General features: G+C 43.4%; 2 protein-coding genes across 10 annotated transcripts in view; one reads left to right on the top strand and one right to left on the bottom strand.

Annotated features, from left to right (window-relative positions):
• Nucleotides 1-3,890: 3,890 nt before the first annotated feature.
• On the bottom strand, nucleotides 3,891-17,243 carry DTD2 (D-aminoacyl-tRNA deacylase 2). 3 transcript variants are annotated; one of them, XM_056547032.1, is made up of 4 exons: nucleotides 17,036-17,108; nucleotides 13,309-13,419; nucleotides 9,348-9,417; nucleotides 3,891-4,945 (listed from the first exon to the last, which is right to left on the bottom strand). In XM_056547032.1, the coding sequence occupies exons 1-4, from the start codon at nucleotides 17,102-17,104 to the stop codon at nucleotides 4,620-4,622; spliced, it is 576 nt and encodes a 191-aa protein (XP_056403007.1). In that variant the 5' UTR covers nucleotides 17,105-17,108; the 3' UTR covers nucleotides 3,891-4,619. The 3 variants fall into 3 exon arrangements, with proteins under 3 accessions (XP_056403007.1, XP_056403008.1, XP_056403009.1); XM_056547033.1 differs by having other exon boundaries at nucleotides 3,898-4,945; nucleotides 16,998-17,042; XM_056547034.1 differs by lacking the exon at nucleotides 17,036-17,108 and adding an exon at nucleotides 17,122-17,243 and having other exon boundaries at nucleotides 3,969-4,945.
• NUBPL (NUBP iron-sulfur cluster assembly factor, mitochondrial) overlaps nucleotides 17,180-20,751 on the top strand; it is a 62,853-nt gene continuing 59,281 nt past the window's right edge. For 5 of the 7 annotated variants that reach the window (XR_008849014.1, XR_008849011.1, XR_008849012.1 and 2 more), the window contains exon 1: nucleotides 17,180-17,367. Coding sequence is in view for 2 of the 7 variants with exons in the window: in XM_056547028.1 (XP_056403003.1) it covers nucleotides 17,257-17,367 (111 nt within the window). In the remaining 5 variants the exon portion in view is untranslated. The remainder of the gene's footprint in view (nucleotides 17,368-20,751) is intronic. The other 2 variants (XM_056547029.1, XM_056547031.1) reach the window with 2 other exon arrangements.

The raw sequence follows: 20,751 nt of genomic DNA, 5'->3' as shown, positions 1-20,751 counted from the left end.
TGCTTCATTTAACCTATCCAGGGTAAAATGGTTAATCTTATAGATAATTCTCGCCTGTTGAAGGAATGTTGTCTGTCCTGTTTGTTTTGTCCCAATTTGCCTAATTGGCATATTTTTTAATCCCTTAAACTCAGCGTTGTGCATTTTAGCTAAATGTTGGGAGAGACTATGAGGTAAAAATACTATATATTAGCCTTGTTTTGTTGGCGGATCACTTTTTCTTAATGCCTGTGTTGTTTGCCCTACGTATTGATGCCTGTAGGGGCTTTGTATATAAAATGAATGCTGACCCATAGGGTCATAAATGTCAGTGTTTCTCCAGCGTCATCATGACTGCAGTGCTACCTGTATAGAATATAGTGATAAAGTTACTCTTGAATTAAGTTTTTTTTGGTATTATTCTTCGGTTTTCCAGTAGACTGGTTCCTTCTAGTCATCATTTTTTTGGAAGGCTTCTGTATCCATCTTTTTCAGGTTTCTCCTTATCCCTAAAATTTCTCCTTATCCCTGGATACCTCTTTTTGACATTAGATGTAACTTCCCTATACTCCAACATCCAGCACGAACTGGGACTAAAGACAACTTTCAGCTACTTACACCAGACGGGAAAAATGGAAGAGGCACATATTCAATTTCTAATAAATGCCTTGGGCTTTATCCTGACACACAATGTATTTACCCATGAGGAATCTATATATCACCAGATACGTGGAACAGCCATGGGGACCCGGGTAGCCCCTAGCTACACAAACCTCTTTATGGGGGGTTTTGAGACCACCTATATCTTTGGCTCCACTGAATACTACCCACACATCATATATTACAAAAGATATATTAATGATCTTTTCCTCATCTGGAATGACAGTACAAAACAAGCAGAAAAATTCATCACACACCTCAATAAAAATGACTGGGGTTTGGAGTTTTCCCCAAGCATAAGTTCCAAGTCCACAGTGTTTCTCGATCTACAAATCAGTTACGAAAACACTTCAATCACAACCTGTACCCACTTCAAAGAGGTGGACACCAATAGTTTTTTGGACTATAAAAGTGCCCACTATAACAAGTGGCTCAAGAATATTTCATTCAGTCAATACCGCCGTATTAGAAGAAACTGCACCAACGTCAAGGACTATAAATCTCAATCAAAGATTTTACACAAGCGGTTCACACAGAAAAATTACCCTACACCCATCCTGAAGAACGCGTATCACCGCAATTTAACTACCGATTAAACCACCCTTCTTCCTCCCAAACACTTAGATAAAACTGCTCCATTGAACACTCCCAACAAATTCTCCACTAACTTCATCACAACATACAATCAATCTCATAACCAGATCAAATACATTTTCAAAAAACACTGGCATGTCCTTCTACATGACCCAGTTCTGAAAAAAATCATTCCCCCAGTACCTGGGATCACGTTCAGACGGGCTAAAACCCCGAGGAACCTTCTAGTACCCAGTCGCTTCAGAAAGAAAAGAAGTACAAACTCACAGTCTACACTCACCCCACTCAAAATTGGCTCATACAAATGTGGCCAAAAAAAAACGCTTTATGCTGCAAAAATATCAGCCACAACACCACCTCTTTCACCTCAAAAATGACTGCCACTCCCTTCCCCATCAAATCACATCTCAATTGCGGATCTACGTTTATCATCTAATAGAATGTGTGGCCTCCAATATATTGGGAGAACCACACAACCCCTGCGTAAACGGCTTAATGGTCACCGCTACAACTGTTCTATTGGTTTCCAAAAACACAGTGTCTCTCACCACCTAGCCGAGAAACACGACAGAGACTTCAATGCGATCAAGATCACCCCCATTGAACAAATTTCACCTCTCACCGAAAATAGGATTGCGGAACTCAATAAAAGAGAAGCCTTTTGGATTTTTAAAATTCAATGCCTCCAACCAGATGGACTAAATGAGTGCATTGAACTATAAACTGACAATACGACATCCCACAGCCCCCCTTGGAAGGACCATGAACAGTACCCTCTCCCATTGGCCCTTGGACCTCTTACCCACAGACTTTTCTTACAACTTTTGTATCTACATATGTATATCCTTGAAACCTACAGTTATATAATACCACCCACACCACCCAGTATCATCCTCCCATTCACACTATGCCCTTCCAATCCCAGTATATCATTAGGTCCCTGTAACATCCCATATACGCTCCCCCCACCCCTCCATATCCCCTAATTTTTGACCCTCCATCTATATATCCTCCCTTTTTTAGTTTTGCAGCCTCAGCAATAACCCAACATCCATATCTACATTCATTCCTCCCTCCTTATATCCCCCTTCTCTTTTCCCCACAGTCCCAGTAATTTTCCACACTCCACATTCGCCTCACAATACCCCCTTACTTCACCCCACTCTCAGTTTTTTCCCCAGTACACTATTCATCACAAGACTAATCCATGGGCCCTTTAGTACTGCAGCACTTCACCCAGCCCATCGCTGACATAGTAACCTATGTTAGCGATGCGCACATTCCTCCCGGCAGCTTCACAGCACACAGGAGCACATCGCTTCAGCCCAGCATCTAGCATTGCCGCGGCGACACACCGGAAGGGACGCGCCGGAACTCGCGCCCATAAGCGCGCAGTCCCGGCCCGTCACACAAGTCTGCAGCGGTATAGACGCTACCAGGATCGATAACCAGGTAATCAGCCCCCCTTGAGATGCGAGCATATCACTGCTCCTTCTCACCACTCGGATGTCTCAGCATCCTCTTAACCCCAGCCTCTCCTTATTCCTCCCCTCACTGAACACCAATGAAGTTTGGGGTAAGTTACTTCTTATTATAATCCATGCTTAGTCCCCCCATTAACTCCATGTGGTGCAGCAACTCCTGCACCTAATGTTCCATATATGTAAACACGCTGTAACCATCTGCCTGGTACCCTGTCACTGAAATAAATATATGAAATACGCACATATACATATATCACCCAGTAACCGCTACCCATAGATGCTACCCACCTAAAACATACTGATCCATATGGAATGGTATCTATATAATGCACACTGTGTCTACCCCTGACAACGTGAAATCCCTTGAACTCCTTCAGCATTTTACACCATTTTGGACAACGACATGTTTATGAATCACGATTTGCTTTTAATTACTAGCATCCGTAATGTCTCTTTTATTAGCCTGTGTTTTATGTATGCTAAGTATTTATTGAGTTTTAATACATCCATTTGTGATATTTTTAAAATATACTCACATTTGTCCGTGAGATCTCTCACATGTTCCGCCCTTGCCACATAGAACTGCAGTACCACCTGCTTTATGTGTATTATTGTAGATAGATGTGTATATATGTGTGTGTGTGTATGTACCGTATATATATATATATATATATATATATATATATATATGTATATATATATATATATATATATATATATATATATATATATATATATCTTCCCTTGTTGTTTTAGAACTGTTAAGTGGACCTGAGGAAGGCATCAGCAGATGCCGAAACGCGTTGTCCTTATATCATTAATAAAATTTGTTATTCTGTACCGCCTGAGTCTCTCTGTCAATTCGACATCTGAGCAGCGCCTCCACTGGCCCGGCTTTTTTTTCCATTGTTTCCCTGCATTATCCCTAAAATGGGATTTGAAGATTGTACCCTTCTGTGTGCATTTTTTTTTTTCAAACCTTCATGTACTGGCTAAAAGAAATATTTTAAGTCCATTCCTAAAATAAGCAGTTTTGAAAATGTATTAAAGTACACTTTCTTATTTTTTGTGCCTTTGGAAATAATATCATCAATCATTTGATTCATCCATATTTGGCAAAAAGAGACCAAGGTCGAATGTCTTGTGCTCTTCCATATAACAAAGATGTCATCTATGTAACGGAAGTAAATAATTTTGTGATTTTTTTGAATGTAGATCTCTCAATGAAAAGGGACTTGAATCAACTCATGAACAGATTAGCTTAATGTTGGAGCGACCAAAGTCCCCATCGCGGTCCCCTTAGGCTGATGTTAAACGGTCCCATTAAAGAGACATGAATTATAGATTAATAGGATAATTTTAGCCATAATAGACGTATATTAAGAACCTGGAAAGTAAGCTACATATTTATTTAAGTATGTATTTACTTACTGACTGCCCGATTTCTTGTTACAACAGTTAAACAAGGGAAATAATTCAATATTGTGTTAGTAAATGTTCATAATTCCAGTTAATGCATATAAAGTCCATTGGTATCAAGGTTTTAATCTTGTTTGTTTTCATAAATTCCATAATGCTTCGCAGAAAATATTGGTCTTTTTAAAGGAAGATCTCCTAATAAAAAGGGACTCGAATCAACCCATGAACAGATTGGCTTAACTCTGGAGCAAACGAAGTCCCCATTGCGGTCCCCTTAGTCTAATCGTACACTGTTGCATTCTAGAGAAATTAATTAAGGATAAGAATCCACAAAAACATTTTTTAGCCATAATATATGTATATATAAGATACCTGGAACGTACGCTAGATATTTATTTAAATATGTATATACTCATTGACTGTCAGTCTTCTAGTTACAACAGTTAAACAAGGGAAATTATTGTATATTGTGTAAGGAAATGTTCAGAATTCCAGTAAGTGTGTATAAGGTCCATTGGTATCAAGTTTCAAAACCTGTCTGTTTCCATAGGTTCCATAACGCAATGCAGCACCAGACTTTAACCATTGGGGGTGAGCCTCCAGTTCCTTCTGGCACTGAGCTATAAGAAGGTCATATAACTCCATGCCCTGCTCCTTGCCTGCATTTGAATGGTACTGCATGCAGCGACCCTTTGACTTTCCTCCAAGTGTAGCCTGAGGAACAATAAGTACATCTCCAGGGAGTTCGGTGATGGACTCGCGTTTTCCAGAATCGGATTCACTCAATTTCACATTTAGCAGGGAGCTCACTGTAAAATAATACATTGACATTGTGTCACAAAAGGTAAATTTACAACTGCATATACACCACACAATATGAACAATAGAGGGGACCAAAGAGGTTATGTTTATCCTTAAAGAAAAGGAAGAAAGGAGAAAAATGCGGGGCCCTCTCTTGTGTAGTATTTAGTAACCAAGAAGATGGATACAAACTCTAAATACTCACTACCAACACCCAAGGTGTTGTACTGACCTTCTGTGGATATACAGTGAGGTAAGTACACCTAGTCTCATGGGTTATGAGGGTGTGCAGAAGAAGTTGTGGCCAGTTTGCTGCTCTGGTCCCTTATTGTCCGTAGTCCCAAGGGGTATAGAAAGTAAATGGCAGGAAAGGCGAAAAAAGGAGGGATTCTGAAGAGCGCTACTGGGTAGGAATGTTGAATGAATATCAACGGACGCCAGCGGTAACACAGGACTGATGTTTATTCAAAAGATCGTTAAAATGATAATGGGCAACGTGTTTCGGCCCGCACTCAAGCCTTCCTCAGGTCCGCAAAATCTACAGTCTGTAGTCCTGATGTGCTTCCTGTGTGCCGGCATCGGATGCCGACACACAGGAAGCACATCAGGACTACACTATAATCCTGTGTATTGGTTTAAGTAACCCGCTGTCAGTGTATTGGTTTAAGTAACCGGCTGTCAGTGTATTGGTTTAAGTAACCCGCTGCAAATTTTAGGTATCAGATTTCAATGTAAACTCGATGACTGAACACAGCTTCAGCTATGCGCAGGATACTGTACCTGTGAATACACCCTTAGGATAGGGTCACAGGTAACTGATCCACAGCGTATTTCACGCTACGGAACGTCCGGTGACCCGACCCATAGTATGCCTCCAGCTGTTGCCACCTCCGCCCCCTGGCCTGCTCGTAGCGGCAATCCACCGCTCCGAGCAGCCACACAGGGGCTTTGAATCGCCGCGTGCATGTGCAGCGTAATCAGGCAGTGTACCCTGTGTGGCTGCTCAGAGCGGCGGATTGCGGTTTCTCCTTGAGGGACAGATGGGTAGGTTTAATTCCCCAGTCATGTCCTTAGGCTTCTGTTCTCAAACACTGACTTAAAAGGGAAGCTACATCCAAAAGGTGGTGTTAAAGAGTTGCTCTGCATATCCTTCATCCCAGAACATGAAAAGGAGCATGGTGACAAAATATAAAGGACTTCCTAGAATGGCAGTAATGTAGATACTGAGCCACAAATGAATGCTCTTCCTCAAGAAATAAAGTGAAAGCAGAAGATGCAGTAAGATTTTAATGTAAATTTTACATTTTAGATTGAAATAATAACATATACTACACGCAATCTACTTTGTGAGCCTTGGGGGCAGGCATGCATTTGTTTATCCTACTTCTCTTATACCTGAGGCACAGGTGTCTTATATGTCTTATACCGCAGCTATCAGCATGGCATTACATCCAGAGAGATCCCAGTTTAGCTATACGGATCTAGTAACTCAAGAACAGTGTTTTCCAAAAAGTGTGACTCCAGCTGTTGCAAAACTACAACTCCCAGCACACTGGGTGGTGTAGTTTTACAACAGCTGGAGACATGCTGTTTGGAAAACTCTGCTCCAGAAACTGATCTAGTTGAGAAGAAGATTTATGTAACTGTTTGTGATCAATTTGTGGAGTGACATAGAAAAAAACAAAAACACAAAAAAAAAACAACAACAAATCCAATCAGCAATTTTATTATTACATTTTTTTGAGGGGGGATGGGGGGAGTAATTTTACGCTGTGCAAGTTACGGTAAAAGCTGTATTCTGTGGGTGAGTATGATTACGATTCACAATTTATATAGCTTTTATTTAAATTAACTACTTAAAAAAAAATAAAATAAATAAAGGTGTTCTTTAAAACGATGTAGGCTTAAAGGGTTACTCCGCTGCTCAGCGTTTGGAACAAACTTTTCCGAATGCTAGAGCTGGGAGCTCGTGACGTCATAGCCCCGCCCCTTCATTACGTCAAAAGTGTGACAGCCGTCACACCCCCTCCCATAGACTTGCATTGAGGGGGCTGGGCTATGACATCACAAGCTCCCAACTCCAGAGTTCGGAACAGTTTGTTCCAAACGCTGAGCAGCGGAGTATCCCTTTAACCCTTTAATTTTTTCCTCATCACCTTCTAAAAATCATAACGCTTTCAATTTTGCACCTAAAAATCCATGTGATGGCTTATTTTTTGCGTCACCAATTCTACTTTGCAGTGACATTAGTCATTTTACCAAAAAATCCACGGCGAAATGGAAAAAAAAATCATTGTGCGACAAAATTGAAGAAAAAAATTTAATTTTGTAAATTTTGGGGGCTTCCGTTTCTACGCAGTGCATTTTTCGGTAAAAATAACACCTTCTCTTTATTCTGTAGGTCCATACGGTTAAAATGATCCCCTACTTATATAGGTTTGAATTTGTCGCACTTCTGTAAAAAATCATAACTACATGCAGGAAAATTTATATGTTAAAAATTCTCATCTTCTAACCCCTATAACTTTTTTATTTTTCCACGAACCGGCCAGTATGAGGGCTCATTTTTTGCGCCATGTTCTGAAGTTTTTATCAGTACCATTTTTGTATTGATCGGACTTTTTGATCGCTTTTTATTCATTTCTTTATGATATAAAAAGTGACCAAAAATACACTATTTTGGAATTTTTTTGCGCACACGCCATTGACCGTGCGGTTTAATTAATGATATATTTTTATAGTTCGGACATTTTCGCATGCGGCGATACCACATATGTTTATTTTTATTTACACAGTTTTTTTTTTTTATGGGAAAAGGGGGGGATTCAAACTTTTAATAGGGAAGGGGTTAAATGACCTTTGTTAACTTTTTTTTTCACTTTTTTTTTGCATTGTTATATCTCCCATAGGGACCTATAACACTGCACACACTGATCTCCTATGCTGATCCATGCAAAGCCATAGCTTTGCAGGGATCAGTCAGATAGGGGCTCGATTGCTCAAGCCTGTAGTTCAGGCTTGGAGCAATCAATCGACGATCGGACGCCGCAGAGAGAGGTAAGGAGACCTCCGCCTGCGTCCCAGCTGATTTTATCGCGATGTCCCAATCAGCCCGACTGAGCTGTCGGGAACCGTTTACTTTCGTTTTCAGACGCGGCGGTCAACTTTGATCGCCGCGTCTGATGGGTTAACAGCGCGCGGCACAACGATCGGTGCCGCATGCTGTTAGCCCAGGGTCCCGGCTATCGTTAGCAGCCGGGACCAACCCAGTGTGATGCGGGGTCACGGCATGACCCCGTTTTTCACACCGGGATCGGGCTTAGGGCGTACAGGAAAAAACTTTTTTATATATCAACTGGCTCCAGAAAGTTAAACAGATTTGTAAATTACTTCTATTAAAAAATCTTAATCCTTTCAGTACTTATGAGCTTCTGAAGTTAAGGTTGTTCTTTTCTGTCTAAGTGCTCTCTGATGACACGTGTCTCGGGAACAGCCCAGTTTAGAAGCAAATCCCCATAGCAAACCTCTTCTAAACTGGGCGTTTCCCGAGACAGGTGTCATCAGAGAGGATTTAGACAGAAAAGAACAACCTTAACTTCAGAAGCTCATAAGTACTGAAAGGATTAAGATTTTTTATGGGATTGTATGAGGGCTACTTTTTCATTAGCCAAACGGGAAAAGGGTGGTAAAATTTATTTTATATTAGGGACAGTTTTTAATATACATTTTTACAACTTTTTTTTTTTTTTTTGCTTTTATTACATTTTACACGTGGGAATTTCTGTGCAGAATTCCGCATTGGAATTTTGCATGGAGATTCCGCTGCAGCAGAGTCCCTTAGAATTTAATGGGATTCTGCAGCGCTGTGCCCACGGCGGAATTTTTGCGCCTGATGTTTCTGGCATGGAAACTCCGAATTCAGTGTCCACAGAAAGAATAAACATGTCCTTTCTTCCTGCAGACTCCGCAGACGGGACAATCCCGTGTGGTCCTAGCACCAGCATTTTATTAGATTTTCATGTGGACATTCCATAGCGTTAACATGTTGACAACACAGTATAAACGTACTTGTAATTAACAGTGTATGAGGCGGGCTCAGGACTTTTTTTTTTGGAGGCAACACCGGATTGATGTCAGGGTGGAATGGGGTAATTGTCCCCATTAAGGGTTTTTTTTTTTTATACTTTTGGGGTGATAAGTTGAGTAGTAGTAGTCAAGAATAAAGTTATTAAAAAACTTTATGACATTTTTTTTTTTTCTTATACCAAAATATCTGGGGATCCTTTTCACAAGAGTGAAACTATGCTGGATCGCTGGACATGTTAATTTCAATAAATGTATATTTATAAAATTTTAAATGTGGGTTCTATGTAGAAAAAAAAAGGACTAAGAATACACATAGTAACTTACCCATTTTTGGAATTAAATCTTTTGTTGAACCTTTAAAAAAGCAGACATACATGACCATACCCCTTTGTATCTAAAAAGAAATAATTTGGGGTTAAATTTATTAGTTGCGCAAATGTGGTGGAACAATGAATAAATTCATCACTTTTGATATAGTTGTTGCCTAATATAAAATGTGCAAAGCAGCCAGTAGCAAACTAAGAAAATATACTACTTAATGCTAAAGGCAGTTCTAGAATAGCAAACAGAATAGGCAGCAGCACCACAAAAATGATAATAAAAAGTGGGTGCCAGCCTTCCAAATCTGATCAAGATTTCCTTATATAGACAAACCGCAACGCAGCACTCCAAAAATTGTGAAAAATCAAAAAATTTGATTTATTCAGCCCACGTTACAGCAGCTTCGCTGCTGTAACGTGGGCTGAATAAATCACATTTTTTGAGGAGCACCCCTTTAGGCGAGGGAGAAAAATCAAAAAACGCAGGAAAAGGGTGCCTGTGTCCTAAGAGCAAATGAGCTGTGTCCTTATGGGGTTAAAATACACTGCTCAAAAAAATAAAGGGAACACTTAAACAACACAATGGGGGAGATTTATCAAAACCTGTCCAGAGGAAAAGCTGCCCAGTTGCCCATAGCAACCAATCAGATCGCTGCTTTCATTTTTAACAAGGCCTCTGCAAAATGAAAGAAGCGATCTGATTGGTTGCTATGGGCAACTGGACAACTTTTCCTTTGCACAGGTTTTCATAAAATCTCCCACAATGTAACTCCAAGTCAATGACACTTCTGTGAAATCACACTGTCCACTCAGGAAGCAACACTGATTGACAATCAATTTCACATGATGTTGTCCAAATGGAACAGACAACAGGTTGAAATTATAGGCAATTAGCAAGACACCTCCAATAAAGAAGTGGTTCTGCAGGTGGAGACCACAGACCACTTCTCAGTTCCTATGCTTCCTAGCTGATGTTTTGGTCACTTTTGAATGCTGGCGGTGCTTTCACTCTAGTAGCATGAGATTGAGTCTACAACCCACACAAGTGGCTCAGGTAGTGCAGCTCATCCAGGATGGCACATCAATGTGAGCTGTGGCAAGAGGGTTTTCTGTGTCTGTCAGCGTAGTGTCCAGAGCATGGAGGCGCTACCAGGAGACAGGCCAGTACATCAGGAGAAGTGGAGGAGGCTGTAGGAGGGCGACAACCCAGCAGCAGGACCGCTACCTCAACCTTTGTGCAAGGAGGAGCAAGAGGAGCACTGACAGAGCCGTCAAAATGACCTCCAGCAGGCCACAAATGTGCATGTGTCCACTCAAACGGTCAGAAACAGACTCCATGAGGGTGGTAAGAGGGCACAACGTCCACAGGTGGGGGTTGTGCTTACAGCCCATCACCGTGCAGGATGTTTGGCATGACCCAGAGAACTCCAAGATTGGCAAATTCGCCACAGATGAAAGCAGGTTCACACTGAGCAACTGTGACAGAGTCCTGAGACGCTGTGGAGAACGTTCTGGGCCTGCAACATCCTCCAGCATGACCGGTTTGGCGGTGGGTCAGTAATGGTGGGGGGTGGCATTTCTTTGGGGGCCCTCCATGTGCTTGACAGAGGTAACCTGACTGCCATTAGGTACCAAGATGAGATCCTCAGACCCCTTGTGAGACCATATGCTGGTGCGGTTGGCCCTGGGTTCCTCCTAATGCAAGACAATGCTAGACCTCATGTGGCTGGAGTGTGTCAGCAGTTCCTGCAAGAGGAAGGCATTGATGCTATGGACTGGCCGCCCGTTCTCCTGAATCCGATTGAGCACATCTGGGACATCATGTCTCGCTCCATCCACCACAGACTGTCCAGGAGTTGGCGGATGCTTTAGTCCAGGTCTGGGAGGACATCCCTCAGGAGACCATCCTCCACCTCATCAGGAGCATGCCCAGGCGTTGTAGGGAGGTCATACGGGCACGTGGAGGCCACACACACTACTGAGCCTCATTGTGACTTGTTTTAAGGACATTACATAAAGTTGGATCAGCCTGTAGTGGGGTTTTCCACTTTGATCTTGAGTTTGACTCCATATCCAGACCTCCATGGGTTGATACATTTGATTCCCATTGATAATTTTTGGGTGATTTTGTTGTCAGCACATTCAACTATGTAAAGACGAAAGTATTTCATACGATTAGTTTATTCATTCAGATCTATTCAGTTGTGTGACTCAGCACTGAGACTAAAACCAATTAAAAAACAAAAAAACAAAAAATTTAAAAAGAAAACCCACACTTAGGAATTTAAAACACTTACACGCTTTTTAAAGTTTTTCCCCTCTGCTGTATCTGCTGCAAATGAATGCTTGGTTGACAAAAGAGCTTGGAGGCTGCAAACAACTACAACTTATCAGCTCTTAATTATTAACTACTCCACCCACCATCCACCTGTGCAACACACAGAACACACAGCAGCTTAAAGGGGTACTCCGCTGCTCAAAATTTGGAATAAGCTGTTCCAAATGCTGGAGCCGGGAGCTTGTGATGTCATAGCCCTGCCCCCTCATTACATCATGTCACGCCCCCTCAATGCAAGTCTATGGGAGGGGGCGTGACAGCTGTCACGCCCCCTCCCATATACTTGCATTGAGGGGGCAGGGTGTGACATCATGAGGGGCGGGGCTATTACATCACAAGCTCCCAGCGCTGACTCTAAGCGTTCGGAACATTTTGTTCCAAATGCTGAGCAGCGAAGTACCCCTTTAAGTGTCTATAGATGAAATATTGCGCCCCACTGTATAACAATGTATATGACCTTCCAGGAAAACAAATATAGATGCAATGTACTCTTGTTATAGCAGCTTGCTATAAGATGTCAGTGCCTTAAAATATGTTAAAATAAAATCAAAGACAGATATGTGCTGAGCAATGCACACATTTTTGTTACTCTGTTTACCTTTTCATCTTAAAGAGGTACTCCTGTGGAAAACTTTTTTTTAAATCAACTGGTGCCAGAAAGTTAAACAGATTTGTACATTACTTCTATTAAAAAATCTTAATCCTTCCAGTACTTATTAGTTGCTGAATATTACAGAGGAAATGGTTTTCTTTTTGGAACACAGTGCTCTCTGCTGACATCTCTGTCCATTTTAAGAACTGTCCAGAGTAGGAGAAAATCCCCATAGAAAACCTATCCTGCTCTGGACAGTTCCTAAAATGGACAGAGATGTCACTAGTTTCTGGCACCAGTTGATTTAAAAAAAAAAAAAAAAAAAAAAAAAAAAAGTTTTCCACGGGAGTACCCCTTTAACTCCTTAAATGGGCACTGTCACCAACTTTATTTTTTGATATGTTGTAGTACTTATGTACTACAACATATCTCTAATATACTTTTATTATAATTTTTTTCATTAAAAAGGTTTAATTTACATTTAAAAACCGCCTACTGAAAAAGGACTGATTTTGGAGTGGCAATCAGTCCTTTTTCAGTTAGGCTGCACTCGCTCCCTGCCTGTCAATCAGACAGGTTGGAGCGAGCGCATTGGCTCCCCGGCCACTGGCTGCCGCTGTCCCTGCACGCCCGCTGCCGGACTCTGCAGTAACTGCAAGTGTAATGAGGGAACGGGGTATGCGGGGCGGGGGGGGGGGGGGGAGGAGGAGGGAACGGGCTAGCAAAAAATAAATAAAAAATAGTATGGTGGGAGCTACCCTTTAAGGACACATGACGTACTGGAACGTCAAGTGTCCGCTCCCGATCTATAACGCGGGGCCACGTCATAGCGGGTCGGGCCCGGCCGCTGTTCTAACAATGGCCGGGACCCGTGGCTAATAGCGCACGGTATTGATCGCGGTGCCGCGCACTATTAACCCTTTAGATGCGGCGTTCAAAGTTGAACGCCGCGTCTAAAGTGAAAGTATGCCGGTTAGCTCAGTGGGCTGTTCAGGATAGCCACGGCGAAATCGCCGTGAAAAAAATGTAGCTTACCTCCACCCACTCAGCATCAGAGTCCTTATCCTGAGGTCTAACCTGCAACTTGGCATGCAAACATTGCTGAAGCACAACACGGGCAGCGACCTCCCTCTCTATTGTCGCCATCTGTAACAAAAAGATAAGACAGGAAAGAGACATAATGAGATGTCAGGTAAGGAAGATTAATAATGCATGTAACATAAACCTCTAGCACTGTTTACTGAGGGCAGCATAACATAGCGACAGGGGCACGGTTTTAGGCTTAGATACATCTGCGGTCCAAAGCAATACATTGCTCACTGTGCTATCCCGTGGATTACAGAAGTTGGAATACCTCTTTAAAGGCGTACTCCTGTGGAAAACTTTTTTTTTAATCAACTGGTGCCAGAAAGTTAAACAGATTTGTAAATTACTTCTATTAAAAAATCTTTATCCTTCCAGTACTATTTAGCAGCTGTTTATTACAGAGAAAGTTCTTTTGTTTTTGGATTTCTGTTTTTTTTCTTACTGTAGTGCTCTCTGCTGACACCTCTGTCTGTATCAGGAACTGTCCAGAGCAGGAGAGGTTGGCTATGGGGATTTGCTCCTGTTCTGAACAGTTCCTGATACGGACAGAGGTGTCAGCAGAGAGCACCGTGGACAGAAAAAAAAAGAAATCCAAAAAGAAAATAACTTTCTTTGTAGTATATAGCAGCTAATACGTACTGGAAGGATAAAGATTTTTTTTATAGAAGTTATTTACAAAACTGTTTAACTTTCTGGCACCAGTTATGCGAGTTATAACACAGTGAAGTGCTCAGCAGCGTTCTTCACCGCCTGGCCGGCTGCTCTGTCTGGCTTATTAAAGGGGTAGTCCAGTGGCAATTTTTTTTTTTTTTTTTTTTTAAATCAACTGATGCCAGAAAGTTAAAGCCGGCTTCTTACATGACAGTGGGCTCGGCCTATCACTGGCCGGGGCGGGACATCGCTGCGGCCGGTGATAGGCTGACGGCTCTCAGACGTTCCCATCCCCAGCGTGCGGCCGACGTAGGTGAGTTAATGTTTATTTTCTTTATCTTTTGCAGCCCCAGCATAGGGATACAGCGTACAGCAGTGAGTGGTCTCAAAGCTGCACACCTCCAGCTGTTGCAAAACTACAACTCCCAGCATGCCCGGACAGCGGCGATATCACATGTTTATTTTTATTTACATTTTTTTTTTTTTTATGGGAAAAGGGGGGTTAAATGACCTTTATTATCTTTCTTTTTTCACTTTTTTTTGCAGTTTTAGCTACCATAGGGACCTATAACACTGCACACACTGATCTTTTACCCTGATCCCTGCAAAGCCATAGCTTTGCATGGATCAGCATTCTAGGGGCTCGATTGCTCAAGCCTGTAGCTCAGGCTTTGAGCAATCAAACGCCAATCAGACGCGACGGAGCAAGGTAGGGGGGCCTCTGCTTGCGTCCTAGCTGATCGGGACATCGCAATTTTATTGCGATAGTCCCGATCAGCCCGACTGAGCTGCCGGGAAGCGTTTACTTTCATTTTAGACGCGGCGATCAACTTTGATCGCCGCGTCTAAAGGGTTAATAGTGCGCTGTACAACGATCGGTGCTATTAGCCCGGTGTGATGCCCTACGTATTTAAGGAGTTAATTGGACGTTTCTGTAATCATCTTGGCCATACTGACTATCAGGGCAGAATACATTTCGTGAGACAGATTTAAACCCACGCGACACAAAAAAAAAAAAAAACAGAGACAGGCGAGGGATAAGTAAATCAGGGGGGGAAAAACTCAGTAAAAAGAAAAACACTCCACATTAAACACTCGGGTTTTAGTAAATCAGGGTCAGTAAGTTTGAAAACACTTTATAGGTTGTAAAGAACTGAAAATTGTCATTTGTTGTGTTTGCAGCATTTACTGAAATCAAAAGCTACTTCAAATCAAACTTTTAACAGGTCACGTTACATTTTAACATAGGACCCCTTATTTGATAGCAGCTTCACAAGTCTTGCATCCATTGAACTTTTGGACAGTTTCTCTTTGAATTTGTTTGCAAGATGTCAAAATAGCCTCCCCGAGCTGCTGTTTGGATGTAAACTGCCTCCCACCCTCATAGATCTTTTGCTTGTGGATGCTCCAAAGGTTCTCAATAGGATTGAGGTCAGGGGAGGATGCAGGCCACACCATGACTTTCTCTCCTTTTATCTCCATAGCAGCTATTGATACATAGGTTTTCTTTGCAGCATGAGATGGTGCACTGTCATGCATGAAGATGATTTTTTACGGAAAGCATAGTTCTTCCTTCTGTACCAGGGAAGAAAGTTGTCAGTCAGAAACTCCACATACTTTGCAGAGGTCATATTTACACCTTCGGGGAACCTAAAGGGGCCAACCAGCTCTCTTCCCATGATTCCGGCCCGAAACATGACTCCACCACCACCATGCTGACGTCGCAGCCTTGTTTGAACAGGGTGGCCGTCCACCAATCATCCACTACTCCATCCATCTGGACCATCCAGGATTGCACGGCACTCATCAGTGAACAGAACTTTTTGAAAATTAGTCTTCATATATTTTTCTGCCCAATGCAGCCATTTCTGCTTGTGAACATTGGTTAGTGGTGGCCGAATAGAAGGTTTATGCACAGTTGCAAGACTCTGGAGGACTCTACACCTTGATGTCCGTGGGACTCCAGAGGCACCAGCAGCTTTAAATATCTGTTTGCTGCTATGTAATGGTATTTTAGCAGCTGCTCTCTTGATCCGATGCATGGATCTGGCTGAAATCTTCCTCAATGTTCCTTAATCTGCACGAACCCCTCTGTGCTCTGAATCAGCCACAAATCTCAGTCTCTTGGGGATTCAGGGTGAACAGGTACGCCCTGCATTTTTCTGGTCCCCACTGCTCGCCAGGCGGGGACCGGAACAGGATGCCTGCTGAAATCATTCAGCAGGCATCTCATGCAAATGCCTGGGGGGTCCTGAGACCTGTGATTTGCAGTGATTCAGGGTCAATTGGGTCTCCGGTGACCCCGAAAAAAGAGTCCAAGACAGCCAAAATCACCCTTACCCAGCAGGAGTGAGGTGGCACTGGTGCCAGATCGCCCCGATTCGTCGTCTGTTAACGGCTGACAAATCAGGGCTCCTGCTAGGGGTGTCACTAATGGCACCCACTCCGCCCCTATTCCGGAGGGTGAGAGCGGGTGCCGGGGGTGTACACAGGTAGCTGCAGCGGCAGGCAGGAGGATCATGCAGCAGGTGGTAAGGCTGTGCCTCCTGCTGTTGCTTAACAACTCCCAGCATGCACAAAAGAGCATGGTGGGAGTTGTTGTTATGCAAAAGCAAAAGACACACCACAACTCCCAGATACTCTTGCGTAACTACAACTCCCAGCATACACAGACAACAAAAGGGCATGCTGAGAGTTGTAGTGGTGTGCCTACTGCTGTTGCATAACTACAACTCCTAGCATGCCCTTCGGCAGTCAGTGCATGCTAAGAGTTGTAGTTTTGCAACATATGGAGGCATACTGGTTGAGAAAGGCAGAGTTAGGTTCTGTTACCTAACAGTGTGTCTTCAGCTGTTGCAAAACTACAACTCCCAGGCACCCTGGTGTAGAAACAGTGATCGAGACCCGGGCACGTTGGGAGTTGTAGTTTTGCAACAGCTGGAGGCACCCTGTTTGGTAAACACTAATGTATAGCAATGCTCTGCAACCTGTCGATGTGTAACTACAACTCCCAGCATGCTCTCACATCTGGAGAGCTTCCAGTAATATAAGCAGAATATGAATGTGCGGTGGGGTAAATAAAAGATAGTGACATTTGCGGGGCGGCTCTACCTGTCACTCTAGTGCAGTACAAACTGTGCGCCGTCCACTTCCTGCTGCACCCACTTCCGGAACCAGAACGAGGCGTGGAACGCGCACTTTCTTTACAGCCCCGGAGAAGAACCCTCGTTGCTAGGAGACCGTGACATGGCGGCCTCCCGGGGCCTTGTAGTGTTCGGGGTGAACGCTCTGCGGGTTCGGACTTGCTTTCTGCAGGGTGGACGGCGAGGTCCGGTCCCTGCAGTTTCCTTCAGTTCGGTGGGTGTCAGATAGTGACCCGGTAACCAGGGCCTGCACGTGTGTGAATGGGAGTCAGGATCTAAGGCAGTGTTTCCTAACCAGGGTTCCTCCAGCTGTTGCAAAACTACAATTCCCAGCATGCCCGGACAGCCGAAGGCTGTCCGGGCATGCTGGGAATTGTAGTTTTTCAAAAGCTGGAGGAATATTGATTGGGAAACACTGATCTAATGCCATAAAATGGGCTTTTTTATTTATTTTATTTTTTATTGAAAATGTATATTAAATGGTGCAAGACTCCTAGTACAAGTAATAAAATTGATCTTGTGTACACTGCAATGTATTAAGTGAATACTCACCAGTAGAAATGAGCAAACTTACAGTAAATTCAATTCGTCACGAACTTCTCGGCTCGGCAGTTGATGGCTTTTCCTGCGTAAATTAGTTCGGCTTTCAGGTGCTCCCGTGGGCTGGAAAAGGTGGATACATTCCTAGGAGACTCTTTCCTAGGACTGTATCCACCTTTTCCAGCCCACCGGAGCACCTGAAGGCTGAACTAATTTACGCAGGAAAAGTCATCAACTGCCGAGCCGAGAAGTTCGTGACGAATCGAATTTACTGTAAGTTCGCTCATCTCTACTCACCAGGAATCCATCCAGAAGGAATCTATGGTTGCAGCGGGGCCCAGTTTACATACATGTGGCTATAAATCAGTGTCCCTGTCACGTAAATAAAAATAAACTTTTGACCTGTCAGATATATCAGAAGTTTCAATTGATCTGACTCTCTTCCCATCTGGCTGACAAGTCTATGCCAGTGTTTTCCAAACAGCGTGCCTCCAGCTGTTGCAAAACTACAACTCCTAACATGACAGGGGTTTTAGTTTTGCAACAGCTGGAGGCACATTGTTTGAAAAAAAAAAATTTATATTAATAATACACCAAGTCTATGAAGCCTGTCTTGTGCAATGAGAGAATGAGAGAAGCGCTTAAAGGGGTTATCCAGGATCAGAAAAAACAGAGGCGCTTTATTTAGAAATCAGTGCCACACCTGTCTTCTGGTCGTGTGTGGTATTGCTGTTCGGTTATAATGAAGTGAATGGAGTCAAGGTGTAATACCACACACAACCTGAGGAAAGGTGTGGTGCTGTTTTTTGGGAGAAATTAGCCCTGTTTTACTATTTCTGCATACCCACTTTTAAAGGGATTCTCTGGTGGAAAACAAATTTTATAAAAAAAAAAAAATCAACTGGTGGCAGAAAGTTAAGCAGATTTGTAAATTACTTCTATATAAAAATCTTAATCCTTCCAGTACTTATCAGCTGCTGTATACTACAGAGGAAGCTGTGTAGTTCTTTTCAGTCTGACCACAGTGCTCTCTGCTGACACCTCTGTCCATGTCAGGAACTGTCCAGAGTACAAGCATATGCCCATAGCAAACCTCTCCTGCTCTGGACAGTTCCTGACATGGACAGAGGTGTCAGCAGAGAGCACTCTGAAAAGAACTCCAGAAAGAAATACAACTCCCTGTGGAGCATACAGCAGCTAATAAGTACTGGAATGATTAAGATTTTTAAATAGAAGTAAATCTGTTTAACTTTGTGGCACCAGTTGATTTAAAAAAAATAAAAAAATTTCCATCGGAGTACCCCTTTAAGCAAGCACTTCTCACGTCTCATTCTGGCGATTGGTGGGGGGACTCAGAACTCAGACCCCAACTGATCAAAATGTTTGTCATGTCTGTGACCTGTCCAAAGTTGTTGATCGCTCCTGGTCTCTCTACACAGAAAAATGGACGGATCTCTCGGCAGGCCAGGAGTGGAGCACAATGCCGCCCGCTTCCTTGGCTAGTAACTCGCGATCGCAGTAGGTTCTCACGAGTGAAACCCAGTGTGATCGACAACTTTTCACATCTCTGATCAACCTGTGAAAAGACAGTAACACTTTAAAGGGATACTACAGTGCTATAAAACATATCCCCTATCCGCAGGATAACAGTCAGATTGCGGGGTTCTGACCACTGTGATCGTGAATCTCCAGCGCTCTTAGGGCACGTTCCCACTTGGTGTATACACTTGGCGTATACATTTCACGTTGCGCAAAATGTGCAGCAGCAGCGGGAAATACGCTGCATATCCCTCGCTCACCATACACGCAAGGCTTTCCGGTGGCAGCCCTATGTGTGCAGTGAGTTTTGGAGGCGGTGACGTGCGTCACAGTCACACCGGCACACGGCCCCACCTCCAAAACTCACGTCACACATAGGGTTGCTGCCAGAAAGCCTTGTTTGTGTGGTGAGCGAGGGATACGCAGCGTATTTCCTTCTGCTGCTGCAGATTTTGCGCAGCGTGAAATACGGAACGTGCCCTTATAGTCACTACATAGAGTGCATGACGATCCTACCGCTCCATGCACAGGGAGACCCAGGGCTTTGTTCTGGAAATTGCAGGGGGTCTCAGTGGTTGGACACCACATGCATTCTCCTGCAGATAGGGTGTATGTTTTAAAGGGGTATTCCGGGATATTTGTTCTTCAGCCTTTGACCCATGATGCCAAGTTATAATACTATGTAATATACTTCTATTACCTTTATGCGCCACTTCATCCCATTTTCGTGGCAGGGGCCCAGACCTGGAAATGCTGTAGTGAAGTCGTGTTATTTTACTGTTGTCTCTGACTTTTCCCAGCATTCTGTGTGGCCAGAGACAATATATCACAGGTCACATGGACTCCAGGGAGTGTGGCCATGCCGCAGTGGGTGGGTGTATATCAGTTTGGAAGTGATTTACTAATAAAAGTGAAATAAAAAGACTACAGAACTTCTGGGTGTGGGTCCTGTGCATGAAAACCGGACAGAGCAGCGCCCGGAGGTAATAGAAGCAAATAACACAGTATTGTAACTTGGAATCATGGACCTAAAGGCTTAAAGGGGTACTCCACTGCTCAGCGTTTGGAACAAACTGTTCCGAACGCTGGAGGCGGGAGCTCGTGACGTCACGGCCCCTCCCCCTCGTGACGTCACGCCCGCCACCTCAATGCAAGTCTATGGGAGGGGGCGTGACAGCCGTCACGCCCCCTCCCATAGACTTGCATCGAGGGGGGCGGGCATGATGTCATGAGGGGGCGGGGCTGTGACTTCACAAGCTCCCGCCTCCAGCTTTCGGAACAGTTTATTCCAAACGCTGAGCAGTGGAGTACCCCTCTAAGGAAAATATCCTGGTATACCCCTTTTAAGGATTGTGATTTCCACGCCATCATATTGAAAATTTTATTAGGATTTCTCCCTACAATACATTGCTGATAAATCATTCTTATGGTCCCTACTATGGGTATATGTCAGGTTTCCATAAAAAAAGGTATTCAGATGTATACTGCACGCTGCAGATAGACTAATCCACAGCAAAAT

Source organism: Hyla sarda, chromosome 11 (assembly GCF_029499605.1).
Source record: "Hyla sarda isolate aHylSar1 chromosome 11, aHylSar1.hap1, whole genome shotgun sequence".
NCBI lineage: Eukaryota > Metazoa > Chordata > Amphibia > Anura > Hylidae > Hyla > Hyla sarda.
Note: the sequence above shows the minus strand (reverse complement) of the source record. Positions and strands in the feature narration are given on the sequence as shown.